This window comes from Erpetoichthys calabaricus, chromosome 1 (genome assembly GCF_900747795.2).
Source record: "Erpetoichthys calabaricus chromosome 1, fErpCal1.3, whole genome shotgun sequence".
Classification (NCBI taxonomy): Eukaryota; Metazoa; Chordata; class Cladistia; order Polypteriformes; family Polypteridae; genus Erpetoichthys; species Erpetoichthys calabaricus.
The window spans coordinates 109,911,657-109,933,508 of NC_041394.2; the positions used below are offsets into that span (position 1 = coordinate 109,911,657).

General features: G+C 40.2%; 1 protein-coding gene across 1 annotated transcript in view; it reads left to right on the forward strand.

The window, feature by feature from the left end:
- Positions 1-19,918, forward strand: part of LOC127526795 (uncharacterized) — a 32,567-nt gene extending 12,649 nt beyond the window's left edge. Inside the window, exon 6 of the mRNA XM_051923598.1 lies at positions 19,838-19,918. Coding sequence (XP_051779558.1) covers positions 19,838-19,918 — 81 coding nt within the window. The remainder of the gene's footprint in view (positions 1-19,837) is intronic.
- Positions 19,919-21,852: the final 1,934 nt, after the last annotated feature.

Here is a 21,852-nt window from a genome sequence, read left to right on the forward strand (position 1 = left end):
TTGCGATCCTATGGTTTACCCACTTTTATTCCCTTATGGAGACATTGGCTGGCACAAAGATTTACAACATGTTCCCAATAAAAGAACTGCCAAGTGAATAATGCTTACTCAATGCCAATTTTACGCGTACAGATTAGCAATGAGGAATACATTTAGTATTTTGCAGTCCAGTGGCAAACTATTCCAACAGTACGTCGTAGATCCGTATCTTAAAACAGAGGGCGTGCGTCTCAACTATCTCAGATTACATCAACAAGATCTGCGCGTGGAACTATCAGACGCATTGCAAGCAAACACTGAAAATAACAACGTGCGTGTAGGCAAAATGAGATCATATTACCATCTATATTTCCAGGAAGTCCAAGATACATGCAACAAAACTGGATGCCATGGCCATAGTACGTAAATTCGGAAAGCCTGATTTATTTATCACTTTCACAAGTAATCCTACTTGGCCGGAAATTCTACATGCACATTGCGTCTTTCAAGAAGTATTTATTTCTACTTGATTTCTGAATTCCTTTCTCACCGTTTACCATTCCTATTCTTACACCACCGTATGCTACGGTGGACGTCGGCTAGTATTTTAACAAATCAATATAAATAGCCCCTTCCATGCAGTATTTTGTTAAAAGGCAATGGCAAAGGCACATGGAAAAAAAGAATTTCAGTGAAGGTGAAGTGGAGGCAGAGAAAAACGTATTATTTGTTGGCCTTAGCAGTGGTATAAGCAACAAGAGGAAGTTGATTGAGTGATACATCGTGGTGGAGATGCTCGAAAGTTCAAGTTCAGAAAGTCGCGCAGTGCCTGAAATAAAAAAGAAGTGGTGAGATATCAAAGTTGACGTGCAAAGCGATTCATAACTCACCGTCTGTTTATTCTGTTTCAGACAATATTACAAACTTTGATCCACATGCTGTAGGGAATCCATTCCCGGGAATTCAGGAATCCTGGGCTCCCGGGAATGACACAGTGCACGGGCATCTCACATGTGAACGGTTTTAGAACGAGTGACACTTATTTTTAGTAAAACTACCGCAATATGTTGACACCAATAAAAGACTAACCTTAACTACAAGAAGTTCATGCTGTCATATAAATATATGTATCTAGTTAGTTGCGGTAATAAGAGCGTAGAAAGCACAATGAGTCGAGCGTGCGGTTGTCCAGGCGAGAGCGCACCTTCGTGCAGAGTGTGCCAGCTGCTGAGAAAGCATGCTCTGCCTCCACTGAAGTAGGCGGTGCAGTCATCAGATACTGATATACATGTTCTAAACAATGCCCGTGCTTGTCGTTGCTCTGAAACACCGCCATTTCAGCTTTTACTGATGCCTCCAGTTTCTTGTCATCATTCTGTGATGGCAAGTTTCTTGACACAGATAATGCAGATGCAACAGACTGACGCATTGCAATTTCAAGTTGCTGTTCAAAGCTGTTGTCTGATGAAGTGCAAGCTGCAGCTATGGCGCCACCTTAATTATTTTTAACTATAACTCTGTTATTTCTTGATCGATTTTTACACTTTTACACGCTATATATACGAGCTTGGCCGTTCCTGTTCAGCCGGGAATTACAGCAGTTTCATTCCCGGGAATGGGAAATGTCTGGGAATCCGGGAGCCTGGGAATGGATTCCCTAACATGATGCACACACACATCTGCCATGGAAACTTCCGGGCGACCATGTGGCTGTGTGCTGACTGAAGCTGTTCTGGAGTCACATAATGCAATAGTGGATGCTGTAAGAGATGTGGCCAATGAACCAAGGAATATAATCCATTGGCTGATCATTTGGTGGGTCAGGGTCAGGTTCATCATATCGCATCTTTTCAGGTACGGTCAGCCATGATTGTATGCCAGATTAAGTAGCATGCCACCTACTTGCACAATGTGACACACTTTCTGTACACTATAAATCAGCACATTAATAGAGTGGAAAAGCTTTCTATTTACATAAGCAAATTAGTTCTCTAAAGGTGCCTTTATAGTGTAGTATCAGCACTCAGCGCCACAATGGATCAATTCTCTGCTCATTACATGGCTCTTTGAGGTGACTCGCTATTCTTAAAAGGACTGCTTGCCTTTTGCCACACTAGTTGGGAAAAGCACCTGTGACTGTGCAGAGTTGCTGTTTTTATAGGCTCTCCTGATATAGATTATGTAATGCCAGCTCATTCTTTTGGTGATTTATTCCTGGCTGATGTAACTTGTGTGGCACAGTTGCAATAGCATTGTGCGTGTAGTTTACAGCTCTGAATACATTTGGAAAACTGAACGTTGCTGCGAATTGCGCTTTGATGTTTCCCAGTTAAACCACAATGTAAGGAAATCTTATATATCTGGATGACAAGGGGATAATACCATCCTATACAGCTGACATGGCGCGACTCATTGATTATTTGTGAAATTCCCGATCATCAACAAGTTCATGTTTAAAAGCTCCTGCGGCTAAAAACCCGAGAGTGGACAGAACTTGCAACGGAGCACAATTCTGGCCTTTGTAAATCCAGTGGCAATTAAGCACACAGCTCCAAGAGTACAGCTCTTGGAAGTCGCAATCGACTTAGAAGCCAGACATCACTGTCTATAAATAGGCTCTCTTTTCTAATTCTTCCATTTGCTATTTCTTCTAACAATGCTAAAGCAGCCATGGTAATTCGAAAAGTTTTGCCATTCTGTGCACCATTATATTGTTACAAAATGATTACAATCAAGTAAATTAAATTTGTAAACGAAATGGAAGTAATTTTGGTTAATTTGATAATGCTGGCATCATGGATGTGAATATTAAAAAGAAAGAAAAACAACACAGAAATAATAGCACTGCTTTGATGCCGGCAGTATGCAAAACTGAGCAGAAAAGTGCGTACGCAAGGTGGCTGCTTTGAAAATGTGTGTGGCTTTATGGCAAGTTTTGTTTTTATACATCTCGAAGTGAGCTTGGGAATGGGTGTACACAACATTTTTTACGTTGTAATGTAATGGAGTTGAAAGGGGCTGTTTAAAATTGAAATTTAGTGTCAGTATCACTGTAAATTGCATGAGATTTCTGTTAGATCTTGCTGAACAATATTTTATGTGAGTGTTAAAGGACTGTGCTAAATGAGAGCAACTCTATGAAACATGCTTATACTTAAAATACTCATTTGCAGTTTTGCATTATCAAATTTATAATAGGATTATTACTGATCCAGTTAACTGGTTAATTTGCATTGGGCATTAATAAGTAATTACTCTTCTTGGCAAGGACAAAATCCCTCTTACCTCTATTTTGTTAACCTAATTTTTCCTAACCTAACCTAATTATTCTTCTATACATTTTTGAGTTTGCTTTTCCATTACAAAATCACAGGTGATATATCCAATTCTCCCAGCATCAGGAACAAGGCAGCAACCATTCCAGGACAGGACATCGTTTTTTTTTGCTGCGCCTCCTCATTCACACCATCAGACTCATCATTTTTAACACATTCATTTATTTTTACCTCAGTTTTTCCAGTAAACATTCATGCGTAAGCAGGCATTTATCCATTGAAAACTAGTTCACTTACACATACAACATCACTCAGTCATACTGGGCAAATATAGAAACAACACCCATTCATGTATTTGGGATCTAGGGAGAAAACAGAGAAAAATCTTGTGAAAATGAAGGAGATATGCAGTCTACACTCTGACACTTACTCTTAATTACTTACATTTAAACTAATTGCCTTAGAGCTGTGAGGAAGGAATACTAACCACTGTATCACCAATATTATTATTATTGGTTATACATGTCTTCAGGTTAATGGATGCTACATGAGCTTACTTCAATTTATATTATTTTACATTACATCTATTTTTTTATTTACCAATAAAATCATTCAACACAGGACCACAGGGACTAGGGCACATTGCTTTGTGCAAGGAAAAAAACAATGCTGGCATCGGAGCTGGCATTCACTCACCTATCGACTCTGACTTTTACAGGACCAGCATAGAAACACCAGGCAGGCTGGGATATGGGAGCAAACTGGACACAAAGAGAACAGGACACTAGAGCAGTGAGGTAGCACGCTAAACAAGGGCCCACTCTTCCTGTATTACTAATTAAATATTAATTGGCGTATCTGTTCTGTATATCAATGCACTAATTTCTTTGTAACTGCAAGATAGCTTTAATGATAGAAAGTGCAACTTGCTAACAGAATTCTTGGGTACTTGTGAAATTTATTGAATTCAGAAAAATTCCCTTATGCATGCCTGGACATTAATTGATTTGGGACTGTCAGAACGTATTAATTTTCTGTTGTATTTATACAGAAATTGTTGGAAACCTTATTGATCTGTTTAGATACATTCTTTTCTTTGGGATACTGCTACAGATTGCATTTTAAACGTGGTACAAAATTAGCACTTTGTTTAGTCAGAGAGTATTTTTTTGTTAATTAGCTCGAATGGTAGCCAAAAATGCATATTTACAAAAATTTTTCATTCCATAATAACTCCCCCCATAATCATGGATACCATTTAGGCCAGACTTCATAAACATTCCAAATAAAAGATATTGTTAACAAAAGAGAAGGTTAAGCTTTGAACATAAAATATGATAAAACAATAAATTCCTGTTGGAGCTATTTTTGCATTTTAATAAAACAAGATTTTTTAGTATCTTGTCTATCTACTGTAATGGTTCGAGATTCCCTGAACTGCTGCCTCAAACTCATGCTTGCAGCTCACCTTCCTCTTACAGGAAACAGACTTTATACCCCTTCCTTGAGTGGCTGGTGTCTCTTCAGTTAGGCCACATATTAGGGCTGTGCATCATCTCTGCCAAGAGCTGTCAAATTTAGTCTACAGGCATTCCATCTTTGTGGTCAAAAAAACAACCATCTGAGATATATCTAATCTACTTGAGATCCCAGTCTTTGTTCTTCAACAAAAAACAAATATTGTGGCCTGTCATCTGATTAAAATATTTGAGTAAATTAAATATGGTACTTGTTAAAACTTATTTTTCTCCATTTCAAAGAGTGTGTTAGAAATACCTCACTTTTGCAGTTTGTAAAGTCTACAGGTGGTGTATGCAAAAGTCTTTTGCAGCATTGTCTAATAATGGCACCAAATCTGTCTATTTGGCCATTTTTGGTCACATCTGGGAAAAAATAGAATTAGTGGTAAAGCCTTATTTTTCATCCTCATGGGCAGAAGTTGGAAATGGCTACTGCACGTTACACTTCCTTATTGCTGCCCAACTACACCATTTCCTGCTCCAAGTCAAAATTACAACAGCAGCTCTTTGCAGTGGTTTTGGCATCCAGTCTTTCATCAGTTGTTATTAGGTTACTTTCCATCTCTATCTTTACCACTTTAAACAAGAAAACCAAGTCAAAAGTGGATATATAGGTTGAACTGTTGCTCATTAAATCTTAAAACATAAAATACTTCCAGCATGAAACCAGGGCTGATCTCTTATACTGTATGTGTATGTATATAGCATAGTTACATAGTTCACTATTGCATTTTGTGCTGTTTTTCCAGAGACTCACCACCTAAATAAAAAAAATTCTTCATAGTGTTATGTTTAGAATCTTAGGATACATACTATAGTTGATTGAGATAAAAATGATGGGAAAATATGTACCTAAAATTCATTCTGCCTCCATTCTTTGGAAAATTCTTGGTTCTTTGTTATTCTTGGTAAGTTTTTTAGGATGTAAAATGTTTGGAGCGGAATAACTCCTAGCTGGAGTTCCACAGCTTTAGAGAGTAGATTTATTAGAATGTAAATGAAAAGTGCGGCGTTCATAGAAATTAGATCATCTTAAATGGGTCCTTCAACAATCTTCTGAGTTTCGAGCACTTGCTAATTGTCAAAATACTTTTCAAACTCAGTGCTATTTGTATCTAAAGTCTTATGTGACTCATGTTATAAGACAATGTACACTCTTACTCTCCGGTCAAACTCGTGTTGCTGCACTGCAAAGTTGTGTCTGACTCTATGTAACTATGGCTTTCATCCAGACCATATGTCTCAATTATACGTGCAAGACTTGCTTATTTGTGTGCATTTTCCTATTAAATACAACCTCCCATAATTTGCAAGTTATATTACATAATTATAGCAGAGTGAATTTTAAGGTGTCGTGTATGGTGGAGAACTCCTCCGCAGGCTTAATTTAGGTATGCAAGCGGTTCCCAAACCTTTTCCGTTCGTGGTGCACTTAATGTTTCAAGTTTTTTCCACTGCGCCCCAAATTAAGCCATAGTATAGTTTATAGTTTTATAATATATCTAATATATATGTTAACAGCTAACATATATAAGAGGTGAACGTCGAATGGCCACCATCAGTGCAGACACCAATGCTCTTTGTCCATTCCAAATCATTTTCAACCATAAATGTATCCAGGATCTTGAACAAGTCTTGAGCCTTTGTACTTGCAGTGATACTTTTACAAAAGAGAATGTCCTCCACAATGTCATTACCATCTACGAGCCTCACGTAACAAATCAAATGTGAATCCTTGTTATTATCCGTGGCGTCCTCCAGCTGCAAGTCAAATTCCTTTCCTTTCATGTTTTTCAATTAATTAATCATTGAGATCCTCTGCCATGTGATGAATTCTGCAACTGATAGTGTTGTGCGACAAAGGCACATTTGAAAGTAGTTGCCCCACAGATTCGCCAATCATAATGTTCACCAAATCTATAACAGCCAGTAGAATTGGTTGTTCTATGATGGTATGGGGCTTTTTACACTTCACAACTGTATATGCAATTTTGCATGAGGTTAGTAGAATATTGTTCAGTATGGTCAAAAGCTGAGAAAAAGTACCTTGTTGTTCTTTTAAATCTTTCAACTTTCTGGTAAGGAAGTCCCAAGATTTACCAACCATGTTTGAATGATTGGTTTCTAAATTACATTTCAGCTTACTTGAATGCATGCACTCTGGAGCCAGAATCTTCAAACACACTACACACAGCGGTCTCTCTTCACTTTTAACATATATTGATGTAAAGCCAAAATCCATATAATTTTCATCATATTTACGATATTTTCACTTCTTCACACACCCGCCCAATCACAAAGGATAAAAGTGTTATATGGGATTTTATTTATTTCAAAATATGTGCAGCATTGAAAAGTAAGCACATCTGGAAGCCATGTTGTCTGAAGCTATTGCATTTTTCCAACTGCATATTCCTTTTTCAAATAACCTGCAAAATTCAAATGAAGAAGTGATTAAATTTTACATGTAGTTATTTCAAAACATTTTTACAAGATTTAATGCAAAAAAACAAGATGCAATTGTTACTGTGTGCTAACAGATACCTTGCCAAATATGCACTCATGAAATGGTATGATTTACAGTATATGGCAGTAAGTGTGTAAGTGTGAAGATGGCATTCAGTAATAGTCTCTAGTTTCGAGCAATCTAATGGTCGCACTGTCATTCAGGCCTACAGAGACAAAGTGATTTGATACAATTCAGTAAATGAGTTTAAAATCCTCACTGTATTATTTATGCCATTCTAAATGTAACAGATGTTATTACAAATCACTGTTTTTATTTGACTACCAATAAAGATCCCTCAAAGTCCTGGTAAGCTAGGTCTGAATTGTAATCTGATCAGTTTTTTGTATGTGTTTTGCACATTCTTATAGCCTCTAAATATGTTTTTCTCAGTGAGCTCTACAATTTTTCTGTCATATCCCAAACACATGCAATTTAGGGAGAAGGCATTGCGTAATGTGAGTAAGCTTTGGTGTGACTAATGCTCTTGGCACAGGTTCCGTCCCTATGCTCTGAAATGGATTAGTCGGATTTTATAATAGACTGGTAGATTAATGGGTTTCAGGAAATAAATGGACAGACTTGCAATAAACAGTAAGTTATACTGTATATAATCACACATGTGCACCTAGAGGCTACCCTAAAGGCTCAGGTAAGACTAACAATACCACCCCTCAGCAGTTGGGGGTGCTGAAGTTAACAATATCTCCTTTCTTCTCTACAACTCTGAATGTTCCCCTAGCAACAATGCCTAGACCCACCCCCGATGCATGCACCAAGCCCTGCCCTTTCCAGGTTTAGTTCTTTATAAGCCAAGATTGCCATTTGCACCATTCAGTGTCTCACATGAAAGAACTCTTGATCACTTTGGGCCTTAATAAGACCTTAACATCAATTTAAGGTGCATCCACACCTGTTTTTGTTCCTTTTCAGAGTTTAACCTGGCTAGTCCCCCAACAATTTGCAGTGGTGTCCATCAGTTTTGTCACTACATGTATACATATGTACAGTGTATACATATACTGTATATATAGCTACAGTTTACTGATAGATAGATAGATAGATAGATAGATAGATAGATAGATAGATAGATAGATAGATAGATAGATGATTATTTAAATTATTTAAATACATGCAATTAATTTCTTCATTCATGAAGGTGAACAGATATGCTATATGTTGCCCATGAATGAAAAAAAAAAAAATCTGACCAAGCGTAACCTGACAGCATCAGGTGGAAGTCAGAAATCGGGAAAAAATTGTCTGCACCACCAGTGAAAACCATCTTAGTAACCTTCAAAGAAGCTAACAACAGAGAGCAGAGATTTAAAAACAAAAATATTGATGCTTACCAGTTTGCATATATTAACGATTAGTAAAATGGACAAGCTTCTTATTCTTGAACTGGAAATAGCTGACCAACTGCTGGTTTGAGAAATAATTTTGAGAATCTATTACTACAAGAAAAAGGTGGATTTCTTTGTCATTAAAGTCAATAAGCTTTAAAGGAATATTCCAACTAAAAATTATATATATTTTTTAATATAGTACTTACTGCATGTAGTTTATAATGATGACTGGGAAAAATGTTTTCATGTAGAATCTTTATATATAATCTTCATTTGGATCTTGATCTTTGTTTGTCCGCGAATTCACTGCCTTGTGTGGTGTTCCTGCTGTGTTCAGTAGAGGGCAGTAGTGATGGAGGAGGAGAGGAAGTGAGGGGGAAGATCGTTGGATGAGGTTGGAGTGTGGTGATTAAAGAGGATTGAACTAATGGAGACTACGTGCTGTTTGTACTGGCTGAATACACAACACCTTGGTTGTTACTTTTGTTTACAAACACTGTCGATACCACTCTTTGTGTTTAGATCTGGCGTCGACACCACTCTTTGTGTTTAGACCTGGCGTCGACACCGTGCTTTGTGTTTAGATCTGGCGTCGACACTTGCTTCATTGTTGAGACTGTGGTTTTTTGTGTTTCTATCGACCGTCGTTGGCAGCACTTCGTCCAAATCGAATGTTCACCCACTTCTTGGAGTCGGCATTCAGAGTATATAAGTCGGGCACACTTCTGTGATTTTCCATCAGTCGGCATTTGGAGTTCAAGAAAGAAGCATTGGTTCTTCCTTACTCTTTGGATTGCCACAAAGCAACCTGCGAGATTGGAGAAAGGTTGAGAAGAGATCGTGAGAGGAAACGACAGCGTCATGAAAACAAGACGGACTGTGAACGGAGAGAAGCAGAAATGCTCCTCCACCACCACATAATTACTATTCGGACAGTGATTCCGAGTAGGCCATTCCTATCGAATCAATGTCCAAGGGTTTTGTTTTGTAATTTTGTTTCCCTTATAAAAAATCATAATGCTGTGCGATGAAGGGCCCAGTTCACGACTGGCAGCCGTGTTTAAACAGGGAGCCCTTCACAGACAACTTTAACACGCGCAACGTAGTTGGGCACACATGGCTAGTGTGAGAGAATAAAGGTTATGATATAATAGAACCTAATTGCGGTCCATGTTATACAACAGAAAACAATGTAAAAACAAAAATTCTCACATTACTTGTGTCACGTATCCCAATTGTATGCTCAAAACTTGCAAGACACATGCATTTTTTGTTAATATATTATTAAGAGTATTAATGTATGCTGCTTTTTCTGGAAGTAATTTAATAATACTTTTGCAAAATATTACTTTTCAATATATCTCATTCTGCATGAAAATCTAAGATTAAAACTTTTCTTAACCATTACTACAAACTTCATGGGGTAAGTAATACAGTATATATAAAAACACCATTTTTGGGTAGAGTATTCCTTTAACTACTAGATTACTGTTTTTTATCAGTATAACAGCTTTAAAAATCACAATTTTAAAGAACCCTTTCAAATTTTCAGTGTTCATTTTAGTAACCCCAAGCTCAGCCAACAAGCAGGTTTTAACAGCTTGTTTCTTATGTGGCCGCTGACTTGACACACAATACCTAAAACAATAAGGTGTAATGAAAAATAAATATTAAATTCTCACGTATTCCATTTTTTTATTGACCAGCTGTTTTTGCCTTCAGTCCTCAACTGACACTCAAAACTACAAATGTCAAGTTGTGTGCCTATTCTATTCTAAATTATCGTCCATTGGCTGCATTTTTTTAAAAATACTTGCTTGAGCAGTAATCACAAATTATTTTATCTGTTTTTTTTCTCATTTGTGTTACAGGGAGGCAGGCCAAACTGTACACTATTGTTCTCTTTTTTTGATAATGTCACTTTACGTGCCCAGAGAATACTGTTTTTATGAATGGGTGAATGTTCAAGCGTCACAGTCACTGAAGATTGCAGTCATGCTCTCAACTACTTTTTGTTGTAACTATCAATGAATCATGTGCATCTCTTGCTTTGCAGACACACTAAGTAAAAATGTAAAATTGGTAATAATAATAAAAAAAGTCCTTCGGTGGGTTGGCACCCTGCCCGGGATTGGTTCCTGCCTTGTGCCCTGTGTTGGCTGGTATTGGCTCCAGCAGACCCCGTGACCCTGTGTTCGGATTCAGCGGGTTGGAAAATGGATGGATGGATGGATAATAAAAAAAATGTAAATAAAAAATGCATATGGTGCAAACATGTATGTAGCACTTAGAGTAGTATTTTACCTACAGTTACATTTATATTATATATATGCACATGTGGAACCTCGTTGTAACGAGCATAAAAATATTTCAGTGTTAACGGAAATCTTGTTATAAGGAATATGGGGAAAATACTGTACGTATACTATTGTGATCGGGATCGCTGGCGAATCACTATCTCTAGTGGCAGCGGTGCAAGGACAGCTCCGTAGCCACTCTCAGGCTTACTATGTAATGTGCTTGTTGCATGATGTTTAGAACATTTAACACTGGGCTTTGACCTTCTCTTCCTTGCACTATCCTGGTCTGCCACAGTGGTGATTCCGAGTCGCTGGTGTTCTTCTAATCTGAAGGTGGAAGCTAAAGCAGAACGATTGCCTTGTCACGGCTCCTATCTCATGTGCTTGAGTGCTGAAGTAACAACTCCCATTTTAAATGAAGTCTTGAGACTGTACCTGCCTTCTCTATACAGTAATAAAGTACCTGTATTTTCCTTGGAAACCTGTACTCACCTTCCTGTCACTCATGCAACTCTGTGACACAAGCTTGAAAATACCTGTATAAAAAAAAATATTTTATTTGAAAAAGAAACGCTAGAAGCATTTTTTTATAGAAACATAGGTATGAATACAGACTGAAAATTACTTTTTTCTCTGTAAACTGATTCCATTTCTCAGTTTTTTTGTTCATCACAAAGAAAATTTTGAGTAGTGCTATGAAACTCAAACAGTACAGTACACACACAACACAAATACCTATGCGGTGGAGCCCTGACAGCTATGTGCATGATATTGTGCCTACACTCTAGCTGAGCCTTGCCGTGACTGCCTGAGTCTGTCACTTTCTTTTGGTCTAACGAGAAAGAGACCACTTGTTGCAGGGTTCCCGAGATTCTGAGAAAGTATAAGCGTGGCATTAAGTATTTTTTGCATCACATTATTAACTTTGTTGGCTATTTTTGGTCTAAAAAGCAATTGTTATCCTGACATTTATGTTTTGTTAAAACGAAATCCGTTAAACATGATGCTGTATGAACATTTGTCCTGGCCAAAAATAAGTATTCGTTATTCTGAAAATTTTTTAACTTCAGTATTTACTATAACGAGATTTGACCTGTATTTATATTATACTAGCCAACCCGCGGCGTAACATACGCCGCATAATTATGTATTGATGGGTGAACACTTGCTGAACAACACAGTTGTCCAAATGGGGTGGGTTTGTGGATACCACTGTGAGTGAATGAAAAGATGGACCTCTGGAGAGAGCAACATACAATTGTCCGTGACTGAAAGTGGGATCGTCTGTGACGATGGAGGCCACGCTGGTGAAAGTTACTTCGTCAGTAGGGATAAGTTTCAGCACTTGTTCATTAAGGTGTAGCGAGTCTTCGTTGTTGACGCTTAATATAGCTTGCGTACTGAGTTGTTCCGGAGTCACAGTTGAGAAACACTTTTTTAACGTCTTTTAAGCACAGGGAAAAAAATTAACATGTGAAACATCCGTAATGTAATAAGCCACCAAGAAAAGTAACATTGCAACAATGCACGCTACGATCCGATCGCTGTAAACAGAAGTGAAAACAAAATCGAGGCCGGTGCATTCTTTAACTGCCTTGTAGCGCAATGGTAGTGCTGCTGTTTTGCAGTAAGGAGACTGTGGAAGATTTTGGGTTCGCTTCCCGGTTTCTCCCTGTGTGGATAGCACTTTGAAGACTGAAAACACCGGTTTATCAATGTAATGAAGTATTATTATTCTTATGCGTCCAGCGCTCTGTCTCTCCCGCGCCTGTATGCGTGTGTGTGTCGCTCGCTCTCTCTCGCTCGCAGCACATGTTCCTGCAGGCATACCAGTAAGTGAATGAAAAGATGGAACTCTGGAGAGAGCAACATACAACTGTCCGTGACTGAAAACTGGTTTTGGCAGATACATGCACATCTTTTTGAAAGTTTGGCCCTGTGCCTTATCAATTGTCATCGCAAAGGCAAATCTAACAGGAAATTGTCTTCGTGTTAAAGTAAAAGGCAAATTATCCGCGACAAACTGTTTTACACGCTGCATACCAACCGTGGCATAGTATACACCGCATAATCACACCGCTTTTTTAATGTTTTTTAAGCAGAGGGAAAAAATGAACATTTGCAAAATCCGTAACGCCGCTTTCAGTAAGTACAATGCACACGCGTTTAATTTGTCAGCCACTTTTTGCCAGCAGTCTTTTCTGCTTTGGGCTGCTTTTGCAGTGTTACCGCTTGTGCATATTAAATCTTGAAATCCTTCGAGTAACTAATTAACTAACTAACACCCACCCACCCAGCTTGTGAGAAAAAAATGTGTCCGTTCTTTCATCATTTTGTTGCAGCCTATCAAAGACTTGCTGATCATCTTTTCTAGACTCAATATACAGTGGAACCTCGGTTCACAACCATAATTCATTCCAAACCTCTGGTCGTAAACCGATTTGGTCGTGAACCGAAGCAATTTCCCCCATAGGATTGCATGTAAATACAATTAATCCATTCCAGACCATACGAACTGTATGTAAATATATTTTTTTAAAGATTTTTAAGCACAAATATAGTTAATTATTACACCATAGAATGCACAGTGTAATAGTAAAAACATTGAATAACACTGACATAAACACCCAGGCTCCCTGCTCAGCTGCATGGCATGTGCAGTGCATGCGCAGGCTCTCTCTCTCAGCAGCACGGCGAGCCTCCCCAGCCCCACCCCCCTCTCTCCCTCTCTCTCTCAGCAGCACACAGCCCCCTCTCTCTCTCTCTCTCCCTCAGCAGCAGGCGAGCCCCCTCTCTCAGCAGCACGAGAGCCTCCCCAGCCCCCCCTCTCTCAGCAGCACGTGAGCCTCCCCAGCCCCCCCCCTCTCTCTCTCTCTCAGCAGCACGCGAGCCCCCTCCCCCTCTCAGCAGCACGCGAGCCTTCCCAGCCCCCCCCTCTCTCTCTCAGCAGCACACGAGCCTCCCCACCCCCCCTCGCTCTCTCTCTCAGCAGCACGCAAGCCCCCTCCCCCTCTCTCAGCAGCACACGAGCCTCCCCAGCCCCCCCCTCACTCTCTCTCAGCAGCACGCAAGCCTCCCCAGCCCCCCCCCCCCCTCTCTCTCTCTCAGCAGCACGGCGCACGGCGAGCCCCCTCTCTCACCAGCACGCGAGCCTCCCCAGCCCCCCCCTCTCTTTCTCAGCAGCACGGGAGCCCCCTCCCCCTCTGTCTCTCAGAAGCACTCGAGCCCTCTCTCTCTCTCAGCAGCACGCGAGCCCCCACCCCCTCTGTCTCTCTGCTTCGGGCATTTCTCCCCTGTGTAGTGTGTGAGCGAGTGAGGAGAGAGAGAGAGAGCAAGCCAGTACGTTACAGTGAGCGAGAGCAGGCTCGAAGGCAATGTGTTCCTGTGGTATAGCGGGTCCATAGCTCCCCTTCAAAAGGCCATTTTTAATCAGGCGACTGACAGTAGTGAAGTCAGGCACAGAGAAGGTCAGCTGCAGAGAGAGCGTCTCGACTGTTGCAGGGCCTGAAGCAGGTGAGACGCTAATGAAAAAGAGGCACAGGGCTTATTGGTTTTTAAAGACTGCTTCCTTCATTGTGTTTTAACTTCAGTTTTAAAGGATTGCGCGGCTCTCTCTTGCGCTGCCTGTGTGTGCCTCTGTCTCCCTCTGGCGTTGCCTCTCTGTGTGTGTGTGTGTGCGTCCCTCTGTTTCTCTGGCGCTGCCTGTGTGTGCGTGGCTCTCTCTATCGCGCTGCCTGTGTGTGCCTCTGTCTCTCTCTGGCGCTGTCTCTGTGTGAACCAAGGTTCCACTGAGGTTGACTAATGAAAAGTCAACGTGACTTAGAGCTGCAAGTGTACTGTGGCACAGACAAACAGAAATGACAGCATGTTTCCCTTGGCGTCGCGTCCGAGTTGGTGGGCGTGGCTCTGTGATTCTTTCGTTGTATCCAATGGTCTAAGAGTTGGTGGGCGTGGCTCCTTCCTGCGTGCGCCATTGGCGTCTTACTTGTTGGCGGTTTAGTGAATCCATAGTGCTTTCCATGGTCGGCTACTTGTCTTTTGGCTTAGTGAAATATATATATAGATTATATACTTGCTTTTAATATAAGTATTGGAAAATTTGAGAGCCTTAGTTCTAATTGAATAATGTTCATGAGGAGAGTGCATAAGACAAGCTAATTGGGTCACTTTAATATCAGTTTTAAAATGATTTGCCAATGGGCTTTCCAAATATAACATTTTACAGTATTTGATTTCCAGCCGGAGGCATATTGTACTATCCGTCCTTTGTCAACTTTCGGCATGTGACAAGTTGGGTAGACTTCTTGACTTGCTGAATCATAACAATGGAATATTTAGAGAGAACATTGGTCTGATTGTATTCAGTGTCATGCTTCACATACGTTAAATATACTTCTTTCTGAGAAACATAACTCCCACAAAAACTACATTATGAATACAAAACAATATTCCAAGAAAGCCCTGAATCCGTTAACTGAATTGTAAAAGCCAGAGAAAGGGGTCATGAATAGTCCTAGGCAGTGAAATTCCTTCAAACGTCAGCTACAAAAAAAAAAAAAAAAACATGGAATACTGTAGATACAGTAGGTACATCAACCAGGTGATGATCTGACTAAAACAGTTACTAGTCACCAAGGTCACAAAGGGGTCAATGGGATCACTACAGAAAACTGATCTGATTTCACTCAGATAGATAAAAACTTCATTGCAACCCTGAATCCTGAACACTGAAATAGCATAAAAACAGAAAAAGACATTATTGAGGACTGGCCAAGACAAAGCCTTGAATGTAACTGCAATTGTAGTATTCTTCTTACTGAAATGCATGCAACATAAAACTGATCTCATTATTTTTTCTCCTTATAAGTCAACTAGTGTGGCTATGAACTTTGCCAATAACTACACAATAGAGACACATACAAAAAAAACCATTGCAGAGTTTCTTTGCAGCCTTTGTCGATTTTCGCAAAGCGTTTGACTCAGTTTATTGAGCTGCCCTGTGGGACCTCCTGAGGGTTTGCGGGATCCCCCCGAGGTTGCTGGCCTGTACACTGGTACTGTGAATGCTGTGCAAAGTGGAGGCAGGACCTCTGCGTTTTTCCCAGTTGATTCTGGGGTTCATCAGGGGTGTGTACTTGCTCCTACTCTGTTCAGTGCTTGTATGGACTGGGTGTTGGGCAAGGTCGAGGGGTCCAGCGGCTGTGGGGCATCTGTTGGTGAAGAAAGATTCACGGATCTCGACTTTGCTGACGATGCTGTGATCTTTGCGAAGTCAATGGAGGCTCTGATCGGGGCGCTCGAGAGTCTGAGTGAGGAGTCTGAGTGTCTGGGCTTGCGAGTGTCCTAGATAAAAACCAAGATCCAGGCCTTTAATGACCTCTTGGGCACAGCCATCAGCAGTGTGTCTGTTTGCGGAGAGAGTGTTGACCTTGTTGAGAGGTTTACTTACCTTGGCAGTGACATTCATGTCTCTGGTAACTCTTCCTGTGAAGTCAGTAGACGGATTGGGAGAGCATGGGGGGTCATGAGGTCGCTGGAAAGGGGTGTGTGGCGCTCCCGATATCTATGCAAAAGGACGAAGGTTCAAGTCTTTAGAGTCCTGGTGCTTCCTGTCGTACTATATGGTTGTGAGACATGGACGCTATCCAGTGACCTGAGACGAAGACTCCTTTGGTACTGTGTCTCTCCGGAAAATCCTTGGGTACCGTTGGTTTGACTTTGTGTCGAATGAGCGGTTGCCCATGGAGTCCCGAATGAGGCACATTACCTGCATTGTGAGGGAGCGTCAGTTACGGCACTATGGCCAGGTGACGCGTTTCCCCGAGGGTGATCCGGCTCATAAGATCCTCATTGTTGGGGACCCAAGTGGCTGGACCAGGCCAAGGTGTCGCCCACGTAACACCTGGCTGTGGCAGATACAGGGTCATTTCTGGAGGGTAGGACTGGACCTCATGTCTGCCTGGGGTTGCCAACCGGGATCCCTAGCTGTGCATGCTCCCCAACTTGAACTTGAACTTGTTGTTCTTCAATCTAGTGATGGTTGCATTCAGATGTGTAATATCTGCATGCTCATTACAGGACTCACTTTGTACTACTCAGTTTCCTCATTCCAAGAGGGACTTCATAAGCCCAGTGGCCTGGCGGGGATTGGGAAGATTAAAATTAGACTTTCCTTTTCTAGTCACCCCAGTGCCTTTTAACTTCCTTCATTGGCTGCAGAAATTAGACTCATTGCTTGTCCCCTTAGGCTATGACATACAGTATTAGTATTTATTCTATTGGTTTGTCCACCTTGTTGCATATGTTGTTAGACATAAGCTGGGCAACTATTCCTTTTGTTCCCCCATATCTGAAGTTAGACATCCCTATAACAGTTGTGGACTGACACTCGCAATTTGACTGTAGTTAAACTCTTTGTTTCTCTCTACCCCCATGTTTGTTTTTGCCACACACAATTTTTTTTTCCATCGTCCCTGGAACATTGCCCTATGTCTCAGCCAATTGCTTTGCTTTCCTTGCCACCAGCTGCTTCATACTGCTGTTTTGCTGCCAGGAGCACAGCTTTTGTTTCCACTATTTGTGGCATGGTGAGCATACATATGCAAAATTTTTTACAATTCAGTTTATTCTTGTATAGTATTCTTCATTAAGTACAGTCTCAAAGTGCTTATACCTATTTAGAATTATGCTACACTCGGTGGGATTGAATTCTGTTTTGTTAGGTTTTGCCTCTTTTTGATCCAACTTTCTTTTTTTAACTTTCTGATTTTTTTTCTTTTCATCCTTTTTTTTCTATAGTTGAACCATGAAATCATTTCTTGTATAAGTTTGACTTGATATAGACAGAGAGTTTACAACAGAGGACAAAAAACAGAAAAACAAAAATATCAGTCAAATTAATTGATTTACAGGACAAGATGTTAAATTCCTTGAAGATTCCAAACTAATTTGATCCTCGAATCGGGTTGATTTTCCCTTTATGTTGTCAACTTCAGGAAGTTATTTGGTTTGGGACAAATCCTCAAATATGTACCTCAGTATCATTGGGAGTTTCTGCCTTTTAAACACCAGACTTCCTCTTCCAAGGCAGGTTCACCTTAGGCTGAGCAGACCTGGTTGTGTGTCCCACAGCCATTTGTTTATTTTTGTTAGTGGTCATTTGGGATCCCAACTGGTGTCCTTTCTATTTAACCACACCCAATAACTGCTTGCTTCCCCTGCATCAGATAGTGAAGAGCTGTCCTGTGACTTCTACCACCTTGAGAGGGCTCATTATGGAGCTAATAACAAATCCCCTTCAACCAACTTCAAATGGGCACACCTTTACTTTTCAGCTTCTCTCTTCTACCTGTGCTGTAAGATTGACATATTGCAGCATCTTTCATTCATGAACCTTATCCATAGAAACCTCCCAGGGGACTGTAAGGTCAATAATGAAGACTCTGTGTTGAGAGTTGGACCATAGGACCATGTTTAATATAAAATTGATACTGGCAATTTGTGCTGGAAAGGTGAGCCTCTGGCTTAGTATGATAAGTATATTGAGTCCCTGGCTCTGTCCAGATAGACTTTAATGGGGATTGAAGATTAAGTTCTCTGTTTTTTAGTTCCCAAATGAAAGAGAGTTATCTGGGCATTTACAGGCATGGCATTATTTTGTTCTTCCTTTAGCACTTGATTGTGTCGCCAGTTATATCTGTCTTGTATTAGGCTAGTGTTATTATAATGCACCACAATATGCTTGAGGGTAGCATGAACTGAGCAGAGGGTACAGGCCAGATCCCTTCCTAGCCAAAGATTTAAGTTTGTTGGAGAGTGCAGGGCATCATACATAGCTCTAAAGATAAAGCTTGTCCTATGTGATCACATCGTCCACAGATCCTTCCAGGCAATTCTCTTCTCATTTACCTCCCATCTCATTCATTGTGCATCCTTGCTTGGCCTGATGTACCTGGCTGCTTCTTCTTGACGGCTCACTTCCTCCACAGTATTGGTTTTTTCAGATAGTTTTCCTTATTTCTAGGCCAAGGACCTCTCTGTCTTGTTGTCCCAGGGCTGAAACTGCATTCTTTACAGCTGATTCTGGAGTCATTTGTTTACCTGTTTGTAAAGATGGAGCAGCACCTCTTGGAATTGCCAGTGAAAGGGCTCTGTTTCCTTAAATCTCTACAAGGTAGTGCAAGCCACTTTCCCGTATATGAGCTGATCAGACTCTTTATTTTGCTGACAAAGAGCAACTTCATAGATTTTGAGTGGCTACATAATTTGGGGCATTAGGTCAAACTGATGATACCACAATTTCAACTTCCATGGAAGAGCAGTGTTATTTATTTTCTTCAGTACAACCTTCCTGAGTTGTTGCCCTTACTCAGTGTCTTTGAGATTTGTGTTGAACCCATGTCTTAAGACGTTTGATGGGTTTCTTCAGGATATTTGGTAATAGCACTTTGTTAATGCAAATTCATTCATCAATAAAACTGCCCTTAACAACAGAAAAACGATGAGATTTGTGTGCTTTGATTCCCATTCTTGCCCAATGGATGTTACAGTGAAGTGCATCATTCAAGTATGCGATGCAGACCTTCGCTGTTGCTATTGTGGTCATGTCGTCCATATATGATCTGATTAGAGGAAGCTGCAGCCCATTCTTCAGGCATTCCCCTCCTACTACCCAATGTGATGCTCAAATAAAGAGCTCCATTCCAGGTACTGCCAAATGGTGGTATATTCCTTTGTAATGCAGAACTGGAAATTTTGAAAGTGAAATTTTACAAGTTGTGTGACTGCTTCTGGAACTTGGAAAAAGTAGAGAACCTTATGGGGCACTGGTCCAAAAGCATTTGATAGATCTAAAAATACCACTTTCAACTCTTTGTTTTCTCTTTTACCCATTTGTATTTCTTGTCAGATAATGTTTGTGTGTTCTGAGCATCCTGAGAAGTCCTGTACTCCACCTTTCTGCACTGACGTTCTGCTCTTTGCAGAGTGACAAGACTCTGCTTTACTTCTGCCTTTAATGCATTAAATCCTTCCTTTTTAGCTTCTGTGGTCTTCCTTCATTGTTTTGTCATCTTTCCTTCACAAGTCTCACCGTTTCCTGTTGTCTCCTTGATTTAGGTCCACCTGGTTGTTCTTTTTGCTTCCTCCGTTTCTTATTCCTCAATCCAAATATCTCTGCTATATATGATATCTCCCATCTTCTCCAGTTTTCTTTCCAAAGATCTCATATGTTCCATGAGTAAAATAAAACCTATGTTGATGGTCTCCCACTTTTTTCTCTGACAATGTTTGATCCACAAGATTTCAGGCTTGGTCCCTTGGATTTCCCTCTCTACTGCTGGACATGGTTGGTTGGGCCTTGGACTCATAGGTTTTATTGATTCTGTGCTTGATTTTCTCTTGTGTTTGTAATGCGGATATCCTATGGACTGTGGGGGTTCTCCTGCTACTGGGCTTCAGTCGATTGATTTGACCTACCTCTTAAAAAGTGGTCAATGTGAAGCCCCTTGCCTTGATCTCTCAAGTACTTTTTCTTGCCTTGTTGGACCTTGAGGACCCACTCTGAGGTGTTTTTGTCCAGATAAAGTTGCAGCTTTTAAGTTTATATAATGCCAGAGCAGATAGCTTATCAAGTCAGGTGCTGATCATCTGACTCATTGCCATTTTTGTTCCTAAGTCTGTTACCATGTGATTTTACACCCTTGCTCTCACTGACTCGAGGCTTATACTTTGTCTTGATGTTTCCATAGTATGTGGTGGATGGCTCCTACATGCTGAATTGTGGTTGGATCCTGCTGACATGAGTAGTTAACCCATGCCAGCTCCTTTGGAGTCTGTTCCCTCCAGCCAGAATTCTTGACAGGCCATCACTAGGTCTTTCCCTAGTTGTCAGCTGCCCTTTCACAGGGTTTACAGGATTGTTCCTGACATTCAGATTGATTTATAGGACTAGGTGTTACAATCCCAGGAGGATTCAGCACATTATTCTTGAAGAAAATAAACCTCTACAGGTCCTTGATCAGTTATAACTGACAAAGTTAACAGTTTTGATGACCTAAGCTACCTGACTTCCCTCCCTGTTTGAATATTCGACAGTGTCATAAGCATATGCTGAATTGTTGATCTGGATAGCCTAAAGTAAAATGAGAAACTCTGGTGTTGCCACAGTAACAGGTGAATCTTAAGGCTTTCAGTATCTATGATGTTTTTTCATGAACAGAAGTAGTAGCTTGAAAATGTAGCAATTGCACCAGGTGCTGCAGCTGAATAGTAAGAAAAGAAAAATTAAGATCAGTTTATTATGATTTCCAGGCTTTTATTTTTGAGAAAATTAATTAAAATATTTGCAATATGTACTTCCTAAAAGCAGCTCTGACCAGGGTATGCCAGACAAATTACTGAGTCTTCAGTTTGTAGTGAAATGCCGACACAGAAGTTGTGTTACTTGCACAAGCAGGTAGATCCATAAAACCTTTCATAAGGTAAAGAAAAACTAATCTTCTGAAAAATAAAAAAAATAAATCAAATGCAACAATGAATTAACAATCCCAGTAGAAAAGATTTTCTAAAAATGATTTATTAGATTACAGTTGTTTGATTTTAAGGCAATTAATTGTCAATAATACTAACATCAGAATGTGTTTGTGCTTGACATTTGTTCGCTTTTTAGTAGAGTACTTTTTCTTCCAGGTGATAAAGTGCAGACATGCTTAAAAATAAGTCACAGACAATATTACTGACAAATGTACTTTATGTTATGTCAGTGTAAAAATTGCTGATTCTTAGATGTTTCTCCAGGTATTTATCCCTTATGTTCTATAGATGCGCTGATCCACCATGGATTTTGATGTTTGACCATGCCTAAACGTTCCCCGACTCTGGGGATTATTGTGTAAGAAAAATGACCAGGAGATTATAAAAAAG